The sequence below is a fragment of the Psammomys obesus genome, unplaced genomic scaffold (assembly GCF_907164565.1).
Source record: "Psammomys obesus unplaced genomic scaffold, mPsaObe1.curated_primary_1811, whole genome shotgun sequence".
Classification (NCBI taxonomy): Eukaryota; Metazoa; Chordata; class Mammalia; order Rodentia; family Muridae; genus Psammomys; species Psammomys obesus.
The window spans coordinates 39,973,828-39,988,464 of NW_026596051.1; the positions used below are offsets into that span (position 1 = coordinate 39,973,828).

A 14,637-nucleotide genomic window follows, 5' to 3' on the forward strand; every position below is an offset into this window, starting at 1 on the left:
TTGTAGTGGTACCATACTAGGCTATTACAGAATCTATGCTCTGAAACATGGTGATTCATGTTCTATCTGAAGTTAAAGGGGAAGTCAGGTGATACTGGCCCATGCCTTTAATCAGCACTCAGGACGGAGAGGCAGGTGGAGGTAGAGGCAGGTGGATCTCTATGATTTTGAGGCCAGCCTGATCTACAGAGCAACTTTCAAGGATACATGGAGAAACCATGACCAGGAAAACAAAAGAAAACAAATCAGAGAGATGGGGGGAACGAAGGAAGAAATGTGGGAAATGCGCAGTGAAGACGGGAGGGATTCAAACAAGACTGAGGAGGGACAGATTGTGCCTAGTTTGCTTAATGAATAAATTCAATAAAAAAATTTAAAAGCTTCAAGGAATTACGTTATTTTATATTCCCCTGAAATAAATGTATATATTTGGGGATCCCAGACCCAGTAGGTACATCTAGAATACTGCATCTAACGCTTGGAGAATATGAAAGAAGAGGATCCAAGACAGATAGATAGATAGATAGATAGATAGATAGATAGATAGATAGATAGATAGATAGATAGATAGATAGGAGCCAAAGAACCTGCGTTATGCTGGAACATTTCTGCCTCCTGGAACTGACAAGAAAGCTATCTCCATGATTCTTTAACACTATGGCTGCCTAAACAAAACTTGATCAATGGTAATACTAAGAGACACGGCAATAGAAAGGGGAATTCTCACTGCTGCCACTCTTACTCTAGACAAAGAATGATAGCCAACTAATGACTGTTGAGATGGAGAGAAATTCAGCCCTTCTCAGGGATGAGACTCAGGATTATCCATTACAAACTAGTTAGCGCTAAAGTCCTACATAGACTAGCTATACTAAATGGACTGTTATATTGTATATAAATAACAATAATATTAACAAAGAGGCCGTCAATTTGAGAGGGATTGAGGGAGCACATTCATGGGGTTAAAGAGAGCACAAATAAAGTGAGAAACGACGTGATTAGTTTTTAATTTAAAAAAATAGTAAAAAAGAAATAGCAAAAAAATATCCTATGTAGTACATTTTAACTGAACTTTTACTGAAGAAAAGCAGCTTACATGTACTTTCACTGTCTCAAAAGGGCAAGTTACAGGAACATGTGTATGTTCCAGTTCCACTGGACAGTGACTGTGGAAATTCATCCTGCAGCGAAATTTATCCGAAAAATTTAATCTCATTAAAAAGACACACTGATGTACTCTATGTCTAAGAATATTTAAGGTATAAAATATTTAAGCATCAATTCTTTTCTCATTTTTCTTCAGAGAACCCAATGTATAAGAAAGTCAATTTAAGCTTCTATTTTTAAAAGAGAAGGGATAGTAGACTATAAGTGATCCCATTGGGGAAATGAGAAGAAAGGGGTAGGAGGATAGAACGAGATAAAGAAGAAAGAAAAAGGATAAAACAACAAGATTTCTGAGAAAAATCATAGGGAATCACACACTGTCTATTTTTTTATTTTTTTAGTTATTTTTTAAATATTAATTGTAGTTTATTCACTTTGTATCCCAGCTGTAGCCCTTTCCTTCATTCCCTCCCAATCCCACCCTCTCTCCATCTCCTTCCAAGGAGTGGCCCTCTCCAAGTCCACTGATAGGGGAAGTCCTCCTGTTCCCTCTGACCCTAGCTTATCAGGTTTAATCAGGACTGCCTGCATTGTCTTCCTCTGTGGCCTTGTAAGGCTGTTCCCCCCTCAGAGGGAGGAAATTAAAGAGGCAGCTACTGAGTTCATGTCAGAGACAGTCCCTGTTCCCCTTAATGAGGGAACCTACTTGGATACTGAGATGCCATTGGCTACATCTGTGCATCTGTGCATGGGTTCTAGGATATCTCCACACATGGCCCTTGGTTGTATTATCAGTCTCAGAAAAGACCCCTGTACCCAGATATTTTGGTTCTGTTGCTCTCCCTGTGGAGCTCCTGTACCCTCCAGGTCTTTCTATCTCCCCCTTCTTTCATAAGATTCCCTGCACTCTGCCCAAAGTTTACCTATGAGTCTCAGCATCTGTTTTGATACCCTGCAGGGTAGAGTCTTTCAGAGGCCCTCCGTGGTAGGCTCCTGTCCTGTTCCCTGTTTTCTCCCTATTCCCATGTCCCTCCCTTTTGCCTGTCTGAGTGTGGATTGATCATCTTACCCAGGGTCCTCCTTCTTGCCTAGCTTCTTTAGGTGTACATATTTTAGTATGTTTGTCTTATATTTTATGTCTAATATCCACTTATAAGTGAGTATATATCATGTGTGTCTTTTTGCTTTTGGAATACCTCAGAATGATCTCTGTCTACTTTTTAAAAGAACCAATAATACATGTAATTCTGTTTATATGTATACACACCGAATTTAACTGAAATCCTTTCGTTTACGTTGACAGTGCTGCCTTAACTAGCTAAAGACTAACCAAAATCTCCACACTGAAGTATGAGAAGGACTCTTTTGAGTTTGTTGGCCAGCGTTGTCCAAGGGACTCCCAAACCATGCAGCCTATAGCTGTTGCTCCTGGTTACTTCCTAGAGGTGGAAGATAAATCCCCTTTGATGAATATACAATGCATTTTAGATGCGGAGCCCAGAGGACCCCCCAACTGGCCTAGCCTGAATGCCTTCTTCCTAAAGACTGGCTTTCAGGGTAGGAGAAGGTGTCCTGCAAGTTTTGAGAATTTCATATATACATGCAATGTGATTTTACAATGTTCAATCCTAATCCCCCTTCAGTTCCTCCTACAAGATCTTTCAGCCAATTTCATATTCCCTCTCCCTCTCTCCCCTTTTCCTACTAATCTCCCCTTTCCTCACTCTCCTCTCTCCTCATCTCCCTCCCTTCCCCCCTCTTCTATCTTCACCTTTTCCTCTTCTTCCCTTCTCCCTCCTCTGTCCCTCCCCAGTTGACGCTGCTATTATCTAATGGATGTAGGGCATTGGATAGAGCATGGAAAATCTAGAGTAGGATACCAGTGTCTCTTAGGGTTTTAAAAACACTACAGCTTTTTGCATTCTGCATGTTGACCAGTTGTAAATTCTCATTATTAAGTTTTATCCACTGCAAAAAATAAATAAACAAATAAATAAAAAGCAGCTTCTCTAAAGAGAGCTGAGCTTTGCACTCATCTATGGGTATAAAATTAAGACAAAGAACAATTTGATACTTTGTTCATTTAACAGTGATGTAGTACTAATTTCTTCCCTGGGCCTTATGTCCTCCCCAGCTAGATTGTCCATGACCCCACTAACAGTCTGTACTATAATTTCTGTCTTGAGCAGCAGGACTTAAATTTCATGAAAAGTGATTGGTTCAGTATGTTTCTTATGTAAATGTTCAATTTTATCTCATCATTGGAACACCATGGGAAGCTGTTAGGAATGAAATGGATCCACAATTCTGTCAGCATCTGGCAAATCTTTATTTGGAATGATTCTTTCAGAAGGTGAAAATATCTGTGCTGAAGGAAGTTATGTCTAAAGATATTCATGTTATGAGCTCTGTGTTTTCTTCTTGCTGCAGAGGTGGGAAAATAACACAGTCTTTGGCCTAAGAAGAGGATAAACGAAGTGTCTATACTATTTTGTTGTTGTAGTTCATTTGTTTTTGTTTTGCCTTCTTGTCCAAAGAAAGCCCCAACATAACTTATTCATAGTTTGCAAAAGAAACTTGCATTCCACCCAGTTTTGAAGAAGAGCTGTTTTATTTTAACTTAGTTTCCTTCAAGATTTTAATTTAATTTTTGACAATTCCATACATGCATACAATGTATTGTGAAGATATTCAACCTCTGTTACCCCTTTTTATCTTTATCTCATTCTTAAAAGTTTTTGTAACTGGCTCCCCTCCTACCTCTACGTCACATTGTTTTGTGGAGGACTTTGCTGTCACCATAGCTGAAGCATGTTCATGATTACATCTCCTATGTCACATCTACAAGATAGCACTTCATAGCACCCCTCCTCATTCCCGAGCTCTTCTTTTCATATTGCTTCTCTTTTATTCATATTGCTTTCATATTCTCTTCATATTGCTATCCCTCATTTTTTGTTCCCTGGGTCTCGGAAGGGGAGGGTGGGAGATAGTCTTGTTTCCATAGTAAATAACAATGAGAAAAACAAATTATCTGTGTGATTTTATTTCTGAGTGCCAGTATTTTAAGCTATTAATAAGGAGTAAAACACTTTTGCAGCTCAAGGCTTAGCAACAAGTCTCTGAAATGGAGCATCCAAGTAACTCACAAACTGGAAAAAAAAAAACCTTTTTGAATAATTGGCTCTAATTTTTCATGACATCTTTGCATGGCACCTTGTATTGGATTATATCAGAATGAGGAATACAAGCCAAATCTTGCCGTCTGCTTCTTGTTGAATAGACAGACAGATAGGATTGATTTTTTTTCTTTATAGATGTAAATATTGAAAAATAACAATAACATTATATGCAGTAAAAACATCAGAATCTCATGCTGTGTTCCTAAATAAAGTCTCCTCAGGACACGGTTGTCCTTGCACTTTTGTGTGTTAAAAGGCCATTTCACATCACAGCTCCTGGGCTGGGTAACTGCAGCAGAGATCTAAGACTCACCGAGCCAGAAATATTTACATTCTGTCCCTTTGTGAAAAAGGTTTTCCCAAACTGTGGACTAGATTAAAAAGGAACCGGTAAGAAATGGTAAAAATGCATCAGTTAATATTGCCCATAATATAGCAACACGACGCACTGTGTCCTAGAACATACGTTTTTCTAAGAGTTTGTTCTATAAGTTTGACAACTTTTGTCAAGAAGTTTCAACCTTGCTTATTAAGTAGCCAGCGTGGTTCTTGCAGTGCGTTTTCACTTTGAAATAGAGTATTTTTTTTTCTAATTGGTAAAATCAGAATGTAAATATGATGCATATGGAAAGAGCCTGAGTAGAAATAACAGGTAAGAAAGAAAGAGTGCACTTTCTGGCAGGAGGATCCACGTGTCAGCTCTGGAGTCAATGTTCTTTTGTAGTAAGTAGCCCTGATCTGTAGAACTAAGGGCATGCCTCTAGATTCCTCATCTCTCAAGTGCGTACACAAGCCCCAATGTCAAATCCAGAACTGCACAGCAGTGGAGAGATAGCTGTTTAACCTTCCTCAAATGAGCGCTGTAATTAACCGATCCACATGTCTCGACATGAGTTTCTGAGTGTCCTTTCATCTATTGACATGAAAGAAGGACCGGCATTTTCAACTATGGAGGAATGTTGAGACTCCAGTAAGTGAAGGCACCCCTAAAAAGTTTAAAGGTCTGATTAAAGTTTGTTTGAGGGCTCTGCCAAATATCCTACCACTAATGCACTTAGAATGCCAGGTATGTTTGTTCAGTAGCACTGACACGGGCTGAGAATGTTTGCAGATTCATCAGACGTGTTCATTTGCAGGGAAAGGTCTCCCAGCATTAGAGAGCGCTGCTTTTAATGTAGAACGCAGCCCTCCTCCAATGGCAAGAGCCTCCTTGTGACTGTGTCAATGCTTTATGACTGTCAAAGAGTCATTAGAAGTCTGTTTGATGGACATAACTAAGTGAATTGGAAAAAATTATATAAAAAAAAGCCTTTCAGCCCATTCAGAAATAATTGATGTGACGGAGACAGCTGTATGTGAGTTCCAGATAAGGAGACAATTTATGGAGAAACTACTGAAGCTAAAAGGGAAGGTACAGATTTAAAGTTCCCAATAAAGTTGTCTGTTAGACACAGCAGTATTCAATAAGGAAAAGATTTAACCTGAGGTGCTTTCCAATAGATGGCATCCTGAGGGGCCCATCCTCTTGCAAATAAAATTCCCATAAAGGTATTGTCACTAGTTATAAAAATAGACTCTAATGGGAAAGTGTCTGCACTCTTAACTCCATGTTGCACTTACTTCTTTACTCCGAAAAATGTGTAAAAGACAGGACTTACTAAACTTCAATCTTCTCTTTATTTTCCTCCAATTGATCTCCACTTTAGAAAAGAAATATGCATTTTCATTCTGTAGGTTTCATTTTCAAATATTTTGCTCATAAAGAATTCAGGTAAAAACATTTATACATGTGTGCTTATGAAATATCATAAATATTTTTAGATTTGATAGATTATTTAAAATTGTTCAAGCAATTTAGAATGATAAAATAAACTTATAGTGTAAATGTTTTTAAATATTCATTCATATCATTTCCTCAAAATGATACATCAAATTTCTGACAAGGAAAACTTAAGCAGGATTTCTTACGTATTAGCAATGAGTAGACTCTGTGTTTGTCTTTTTTACCTTCATAGAATTAATGTCATATGCAAGTGATGGCTGTAAAAATACATAGCTGCCCATGGATTGTGGATTCCTATTTCCAAACCAGAAGCGGTGGGGGAAGAAGAGGTCGCCCTCTCAAGGTCCCTGACAGGAGACCAACAAACAAGGCAAAGAGAGGGCTGCCCCTATGTGACAGCAGAAAACAAGTGAATGAAGTAGGAAAGACTACAGCAGGCAGGGTACCAGTCTGCAGCCCTTTTAAAGCAACGTTAATGAGGTTTAGTCACCTAGGAGTTGAAGAGAGGACAAGCAGCATCATGATTCCAGATAGCATCACACCTGGACTTTGAATGTACTTTTGGCCGCTTCTCTAGCATTGTGGGAAATCCTTATCATTGGAACCTCAAGTACAGCTTCCAGAGTGTAGTACTGGAGCTCATAGGTAGCAAAAAAATGCCTTTATAAGTTAATTGACTACCAAAATGTTCGTGTTTAGTGAAGGATACAATCACAGTATCTCTTGAAATATCTGGTTGCCGTTGTATATGCATTATTAATTTATAAATACTTTGTGGTTTGGGGCAATAAACTAGATCTGGAATTTATATGGATTTTAGAACTTCTACAGAGATGCTTTGAGAATCCCTGAGCTAGCTCTATATTTTCCTTAAGGAGAAAAAAAGAAAAGACTAAAATGATGGTAGATAACTCTGGTTATTTAGCAGTGGCCTGAGGTATGGTACCTTTTATAGGATGTCTCTCTGAGGGAGCTTAAGGCTCTTTTTAAAAGCCATCTCATTAATTCCTCCAGAATTAAGGGACACATATTATTATCTCTGGTTTACAGACCCTGGGCCTAAGGCATAAGAAGAAAAGGTCAGTTAAGGGCTTCAAGGTCACAAAGAAAAGCTGTAGGGAATTTTGAGCTATTTACTTTTCTCTTTCTGTTATTTTTAATGTATTTTTTCTTATTTAAAATGTATATACACATTTACAGGTACCCATGTAAGAAATTCATTGTCCTTTTGTGGATCTTTTGAATATAATTCTCTGTTTTAGTCAATTTACCAGTAACTGAGCTCTTTCATTCTCCTTGCAACTTCTGTTGTTGAACACAGAGTTGTGCTTGAATATTAGCAAAGGGGCATAGGGGGAGAACAGGGAGGGTGGCTGGGACAGGGAGGAGATGAGGAAGGGGCTTACAGAAGGGATACAAAGTAAATAAATCATAATAAGTAAATCAATAAGTTTTTAAAAATCACCTTAACATGAACATTGCTCTCTGCCAATAAAAATTGGTACCAAATTTTAGTATATTTATCCTATAGGTCAGTCCTGATAAGACCTAATAAACTAGGGTTAGATGGAAGGGGAGGAGGACCTCCCCTATCAGTGGACTGGGGAAAGGGTATGGGTGGAGATGAGGGAAGGAGAGGAATAGGGAGAGGCTACAGCTGGGATACAAAGTGAATAAACTCTAATTAATATAAAAATATAAATATGGTGAAAACAATACTGTTAAGTGCTTTCATTTTTTTCCTCCTTTCTCCCTTTCATTCTTGTTCCCCATGGTTTTGATTAACAAAAAGACGATCACACTTTTTTGAGCATGGAGTCATTTGTTTTGAAACTTATGTCTTAGGGTTTTCAAAAGCGATCAGACTTTTCTCCTCAGTTTCTTTATTTAATCATTCTTCTTCCCTACTAGGGAATTCCTAATTGCTCCTCTACTGTGTCTTAAATGATAAACACCTTGTTCCAAAGGCCTGTTTAGATTTCCAAGCATATGTGTCTTCTCCTATTTGCATTTCATTGGAAGCATATATATATGCTTGTAAACTTCTTCACTGTATTTCATTTTTAAAGCCCTGGAAGATATTGCATACCAAATAAATGCAATATCCATAGTGAATCAATGAGGCATGACATATTAATGACCACTTCCATTCAGCTGCACAGACTACACTGTCCATTACCCATGCTGGTACTTCTTTTTAGCCTTTCCTTGGGGTAAATGTTTCTCATACCCAATGTGTATGATTTTGAATGACTTCAGATTCATGCTTTTGTGCTCTGAGAGAGAAGTGCACATGGTTATAATTGATTCTGGGATTTATAAGCACTGTGAGGGACTCAGCTGGTAGTTAGAGCAGCTTATCCTTAATGCTGATTTATGTAGTTTATGCTGTCATAGATAGTGTCATTTCGTCATTTACAAGTTTTCTAGCTAACTGAGTTTTGTAGAACCCCAGGATCAGCACTTACTATATTCTACTTTATATCATCAGTAGTGAAAACAGCACAGCAATTGTGTTTGCCCACAATATAGTTTTGTCAGGAAGTTGATATACAGTCTACTTCGCTACTTAGTCCATATATTTTTAATCTGGAGTTGACATAATTTTGTGTTATAATCCTTGTTATAGTATGTAACGATCTTCTCACTGGATTCAATCTAATGCTGGATGCTACATTAATCTCTGGATCCTGCCTCCTTGTATATTTCAGTCTTCCTCCCTCTCTTCTTCTACCTCTCTATATATTTGCCATACCCACTGAGTATTTGTGACTCATTATACTATTAGAGTTGAACATTATCCTTCACATCAATACTTCAGTGAAGCTCTGACACTAACTTTGTTCTCTTTACCTGCTTAAAACCTCCCCACAGTGGATTTTACACTTGAAATATAAAACATAGTACAACATAGAATGATATAGTGTTGATTTTGTAGAATTATAGAATTCTAACTATATGGATCAAATGATTGGTGTGTGTGTTCTCATTCAATGTGTGATACTTTTCATTTTGAGTTTTAATGTGAATAATATTTGCATTCATTTAGAAACTAAGCAAAACAACTTTTATATAAAAAAAAGAAGCTGATGAACTGAGCACTTGCTTAAGTACTTAGTATTTGAAAATTCTAATGTTCTTCTAAAATACGTTATGGAAATCAAAATTCACAATCAGAATGGGGTAGGAAATCAAGAAAATGAAATGCTCACTTCATGACAATCATATAATCCATTGTGGAATTATCATATTTATTTTTGGCACTTTTTCATTAGAAGTGTAGACCTTCTCCCTGTCATTGTAGTGCTACTTTGGGGAGAAGGAAGAACTCGGCACAGATTTTGAGGTTACTACCTTTACCCAAATGTTACTCTGTGTTTTATAACAAAATGACATACCATTTCTGCATTGTTTCTCGTATTTTCTATTCTGTGTTAAGTAACATAGCTTATGTGTTTCTGTGTTCATTTTGAAGTATTTTCTATTCATAGTTGAAATTGATCCTAAAACGTCCCAAGAGTCATTAAATTAGAATTAGGAATATCATTCAACCTTTCATTTTCTTTTTATAGGTAAATACTTTTAACCCATTGCAAGGCCTTTGTATTTCCTATCAATACTATTTCTCTGCTCAGTAGTGTTTGCTTAGTAGAACATGGTAGCTTTAAGAGAACTGTAGTAGTGTCATTTTCAAAGAGAGACCAAATTCGTGAGACAAATCCAGATACTCTGTGCCACCTGATAATGGCAAGTGGGATATAATACAAACAGAAATAAAAAGTGAAATAAACAAAAAATGATTTCTCACTACAATGTTGCAAATTTAATGATCATTTTAACTTAAAATAGATTAAAAATCCTTTGTGGAGTAAGGACCATGTCTCTAGAATTTTTGTTAGTGAGTTTGGTCCCATTGTGTACATACTGTCTACAATGAAATCTTGTGTAACCATTTTCCATACTGCTGTCCCAGTTCCATGAAATAGTATAAAGACCATAATAGTAGGTAATGTGCACCAATATCAGGAGCTTGAACTAGGATGAAAAATATTTTGCATGGACCGTATGTTTCTACTAATCTTATAAAAGATGATATAGCAGCGGTGATCAGCAATGCACAGGTTTTGCAGTAAATCTTTTCTCAATAACAGAATAAGAGGGATTTGTGTAGGCATTTATTTGTCTTTAACAAAGCCAACTAACGAATCAGGTGCAAACGCCACAACTCTTAACTCTCTCATGACCGACCTGCCATGTGCACATAACTCGTAGACTTCTACGGTCCTGCTGCTCATGGTGATGAGTACTGACTGCTGACGTGAGCTTTCCAGCTAGAACATTCAGAAAAGCTTCTCAGATTTGTACTTTGTTTTGGCAACTGTAAATTTAAAGTCTGTACTGGTAAGGAACAGTGTGGGTTATAAGTATAATAATTATGTACACTGTGTCTTGTTCAAATTCATGAGAAGTTAATGTATGTAACTATTATTAAGAATTTCAGACAGCTACCAAGGGACCGTTAGTGTGTGTATGTGTGTATGTATATTACATGTCCTATCACCAATACCCTGTATACCCTTAATGTGTTGGTTTGCTCTCTGAATGGTGCAGCATTAGTTTGTTCCCACAAGAAACATGAATTTATTTTCATGTTGTTATGTAACTAAGATACCATTCACATCTCCTGAACAATAGATATAGTCGGTCATTGTCACAGGTACTCATTGGCTACAGCTGGGTAGTTTTACAGGCCTTCTAATAAAATGAACACTCTACCTGCCTTTGCTGTGTTTAAATGAAATACAATCATGGTGGACACATGCAGTTCAGTCTTCGGCTTGATTTTCCATTCGCGGGTTCTAGAAAGTCTTTCAGGCCATCTTACTATGGATCTTACAAGTTTAAATAAATGTTTTATCAGAACTAATTAATAAGTAGTTTGAGATTTCCTCATACCACATCTAAATTATCATTTATGAGCGTCACTGTTTGTAGGAGAAAGGCAGCAAACACATGCTGAAAGTCTATTTCCAATGGACTCCATTTGAATGCATTATGTCATTTGGGTAAACTATTGAGATAATGTCTTCTCATAATGGATTGAATTAGCATTTTATTTCCTCCACAAATTACTGACTACTCAGTAGAAAAGGACTGAATATGTAAGACAGTTCTGCTTGATTTCAATGAATGTTTGGATAAAATATCTTTTTTTCTCACCTTTGTTTCATAAAAGGAGATTTTTGTTTCCAATATAAAATATAAAGTCTAGGCTTTGTCTTAGATAATATGTAGTTATCCAAATATATATCTTTAATCATTTTCTGGTGAATTAGTGTCTGTAGACTTTTAAGCAATCCAAATATATTTCAATCTGTTTATTTCGTATTGAATTATTGTCTGTAGATTGTTAAGTATGTAATTTATGTATTTTATGAAATAAGATAATTTACAGTCTTATATCTTAGTGACATCCAGAATCTTTTCTTTTACAGCCATTTCGTAGAGTGACGTTTTCTGTTGTGAGTCAGCCTCAGGACCCACATCAGGGGTCACTGCAGAGTTGCTATGACAGCGGGCTGGAGGAGTCAGAAACACCAAGCAGTAAGAGTTCATCAGGGCCAAGACTGGGTGCCCTTCCACTCCCAGAGGACAACTATGAAAGGACCACGCCGGATGGCAGTGTTGGTGAGGCAGAGCATATGGAAAATGGTAGGGGCAAACACAGCATCCACACACATAATCACGCTAGCGAGCCAGAATAATTAGGATTGTGAACGTTAGTCTAATATGCAAACAAAGTAGGTTACAACAAAACTACTTAAAAATACTAAATACTTGGTAAACTGCAGAAACGACAAATAAAGAAACACAATTCTATAGATAAAATTCATAAAAATAACACTATCATTTAAAATAGCTTATCAGAAATAAATGCACCTAGAAATAAATTAGGGCAGTTACTGCTAAGAAAATGTAAATCAGCGCACCATTGCTAAATCATAACCACTGCGAGAGGTCTCGTTTGACTGTTTTCTTCTACTCATTTTTGTCATGCAACTATTTCTTCAATTGTTACAAACCAACGTTAGTGAAAGTAAACGGCCACGAACACACTTTGCCTGAGTTTTTTTTCTTCCCTGATTATTCAGCACTTTCCGCCCTTTGCCATTGAATACCAGGTAAAATGGGTCACACGTGAGTGGCAGAGTGATGCTCTCACGAGCATCCATTAGACACCATTAGAATGCCTCTTCCCTTAAAGTATATGGTTTAATCCGACTTCTGCAAGAGAAAACGAATAAAACAAACTAAAACTTTCCCTGCTCTTACCTCATTGTGAGGCTATTCTCATAACTGTCACAATTGGCCTTATATGCCTTTTTTGTATATCATAAAATTACATTGCAAGCAATGCATGTAAATGCTTTTACCTTCGCTCACGTTCCCAAAGAAAATTGACTTATTTATTTTCTGGATTTTGAGTACTAAATAAACACTTGAGGAATATGTTTATGTCAAAGAGTGGAGTGGCAAAGCTATTCCTAACTTCATTAGTATTTCCAATGTGAAAGAGATATGGTTATATGTCAAGAAAGACAAGGGAATTGCAGATAGATTTACATCATTCATCCCACAAGTCCTTTAATGAAAAAGGACCTTTTTCTTTCTTTGTACCAATTCCTTTAATGGTGGCATGCAAAGAAAGCATATTAATCCAAGAAAAACAAACATTATTATTTTCAATAAATTTACCTGTGAATTAAAATCCAGCAATGGATAAATCCAAAAGTGACCCCAAGTGAACTATTCTAAACTAAGTTATAATAAGTAATTTTCTTTCCAAGAATGTGTATTTGTAGGGTATGATACCAGGGCCTGTGGGTTGGTGTCCCTCTTGATCCATTATCTAAACTCTAGATGGCATTTTGCCTCATGGCTATAAGGCATGCTTATCTGTGTGTATGGTGGTGTGTGCTAATGTGGAAGGGAGTTTGACATGGTATTTTTAAAAAACAACATTTGTCAGTAATTTTATTAAATGACATACAAAATTTTGGTGTGGATTAAAACGCAGCTTAAGGAAAGTGTATTTAAAGTTCTTTGAACAAAAATAAGTATTAAATTATAAAATACTATATACATGTTACATATATGTATATATACATATATATGTGTATATATATGCATATATATTCCTTCATAGTATTGCACTCGAGGCTTCTGTTTTGTATGAATTTATCTTTTAATAATAGTACAACTTTACTTGTTTTTTAAAAGTACCTTATTTGCTCTAAATGAACAGCATGTTTCATCAACATTTTTATGTCAGTGGATTTGTAACACTGACACTATAAGCATAATTTAATATTATTTTTGTTTTTTTAATTTTTATTTTTTATTTCAAAGGAGGTCTACAATTTAATAGTAATCAGAAAATGATGCCTAATTAAAGTCTAATTGTGTTTGGTAAACTCACATAGGTCAATTTTTAGGAAACAAGCATGCCATACAAAAAACAGAGGTATATATAAAGAGACTAGAAAGTTCACTGAGAAACATTTAATTTCTTTTTCATAATCATGTATTAAGTCCTAAGAACAGACTAGCCAAGGTATCAAAACCAATTTTCTTAAACATGACTGACACCTGACACGCAAGGTTTACATAAGGGATTTGTCATCTGCTGACTGTGATCTGTGTTGTCTGTGATCTATACGTAATTACAAAGGAGAAAAGATGCACTTTGAACAATCCAGACACAACAGTTGACATCTGAGTAACAGTTGTGTTTGGTGCTAAGTTTGCTAAATTTTCATCTAGCTGTAAAATGTGATTGTGTGCTTGAGGTCTGGTAATTTCATCTTCAGCATTAAAGGGCGATTCTGACATAAACAGAATTGGAAATGAAACTTGTCAAGTATCCATTTGCCATATTTAATTGGAATACAGGTAATCTGCAGTTTCTTGCCTGGTTAAGTTTAATCAGAACTAACTTTGATTTTCATTTGAATTCTCTATAAAAATTCCATTTTGTACACTGTTTTAGTCCCTAATTATCATTTCTTCAAATATTTCTTCAAATATAAAACTGTGCACATGTCACTAATTGTTTTGGACTAATTCTCATGGGAAAGTTTAGAAGATAATTTGCAGCACAGCAACATATGACATTTCTTTGTCATGTAACAAACCAGAAATAAGTTAGTGTTTCAACTAAGATGTCAAAGACACTGTGCCGAGGAAGTCACTAACATTGAAAAAACTGAAACAAAAATTCATTGAGATATATTATATTTTATCAAAATTTGTATTGTTCTTTTGCAACTCATTATGAAAAATAATACCTAATAAGGGGAACAGGGACTATTTCTGACATGAACTCAATGGCTGGCTCATTGACTGCACCCCTCCCCCGAGGGAGGAGCAGCCATGTTAGGCCACAGAGGAGGACTTTGCAGCAAGTCCTGAAGATAGCTGATAAGCTACGGTCAGATGGAAGAGGAGGAGGACCTCCCTATCAGTGGACTTGGAAAAGGGCAGGGAGGAGATGAGGGAGGGATG

The 14,637-nt window shown here is 36.5% G+C and overlaps 1 protein-coding gene across 5 annotated transcripts in view; it reads left to right on the top strand.

Moving 5' to 3' along the window:
- Window positions 1–14,637, top strand: part of Pcdh7 (protocadherin 7) — a 452,776-nt gene that overhangs the window by 193,728 nt on the left and 244,411 nt on the right. For 3 of the 5 annotated variants that reach the window (XM_055623861.1, XM_055623864.1, XM_055623865.1), the window contains exon 2: window positions 11,568–11,784. In XM_055623861.1, the coding sequence (XP_055479836.1) occupies window positions 11,568–11,784 (217 nt within the window). The remainder of the gene's footprint in view (window positions 1–11,567; window positions 11,785–14,637) is intronic. The other 2 variants (XM_055623862.1, XM_055623863.1) reach the window with 2 other exon arrangements.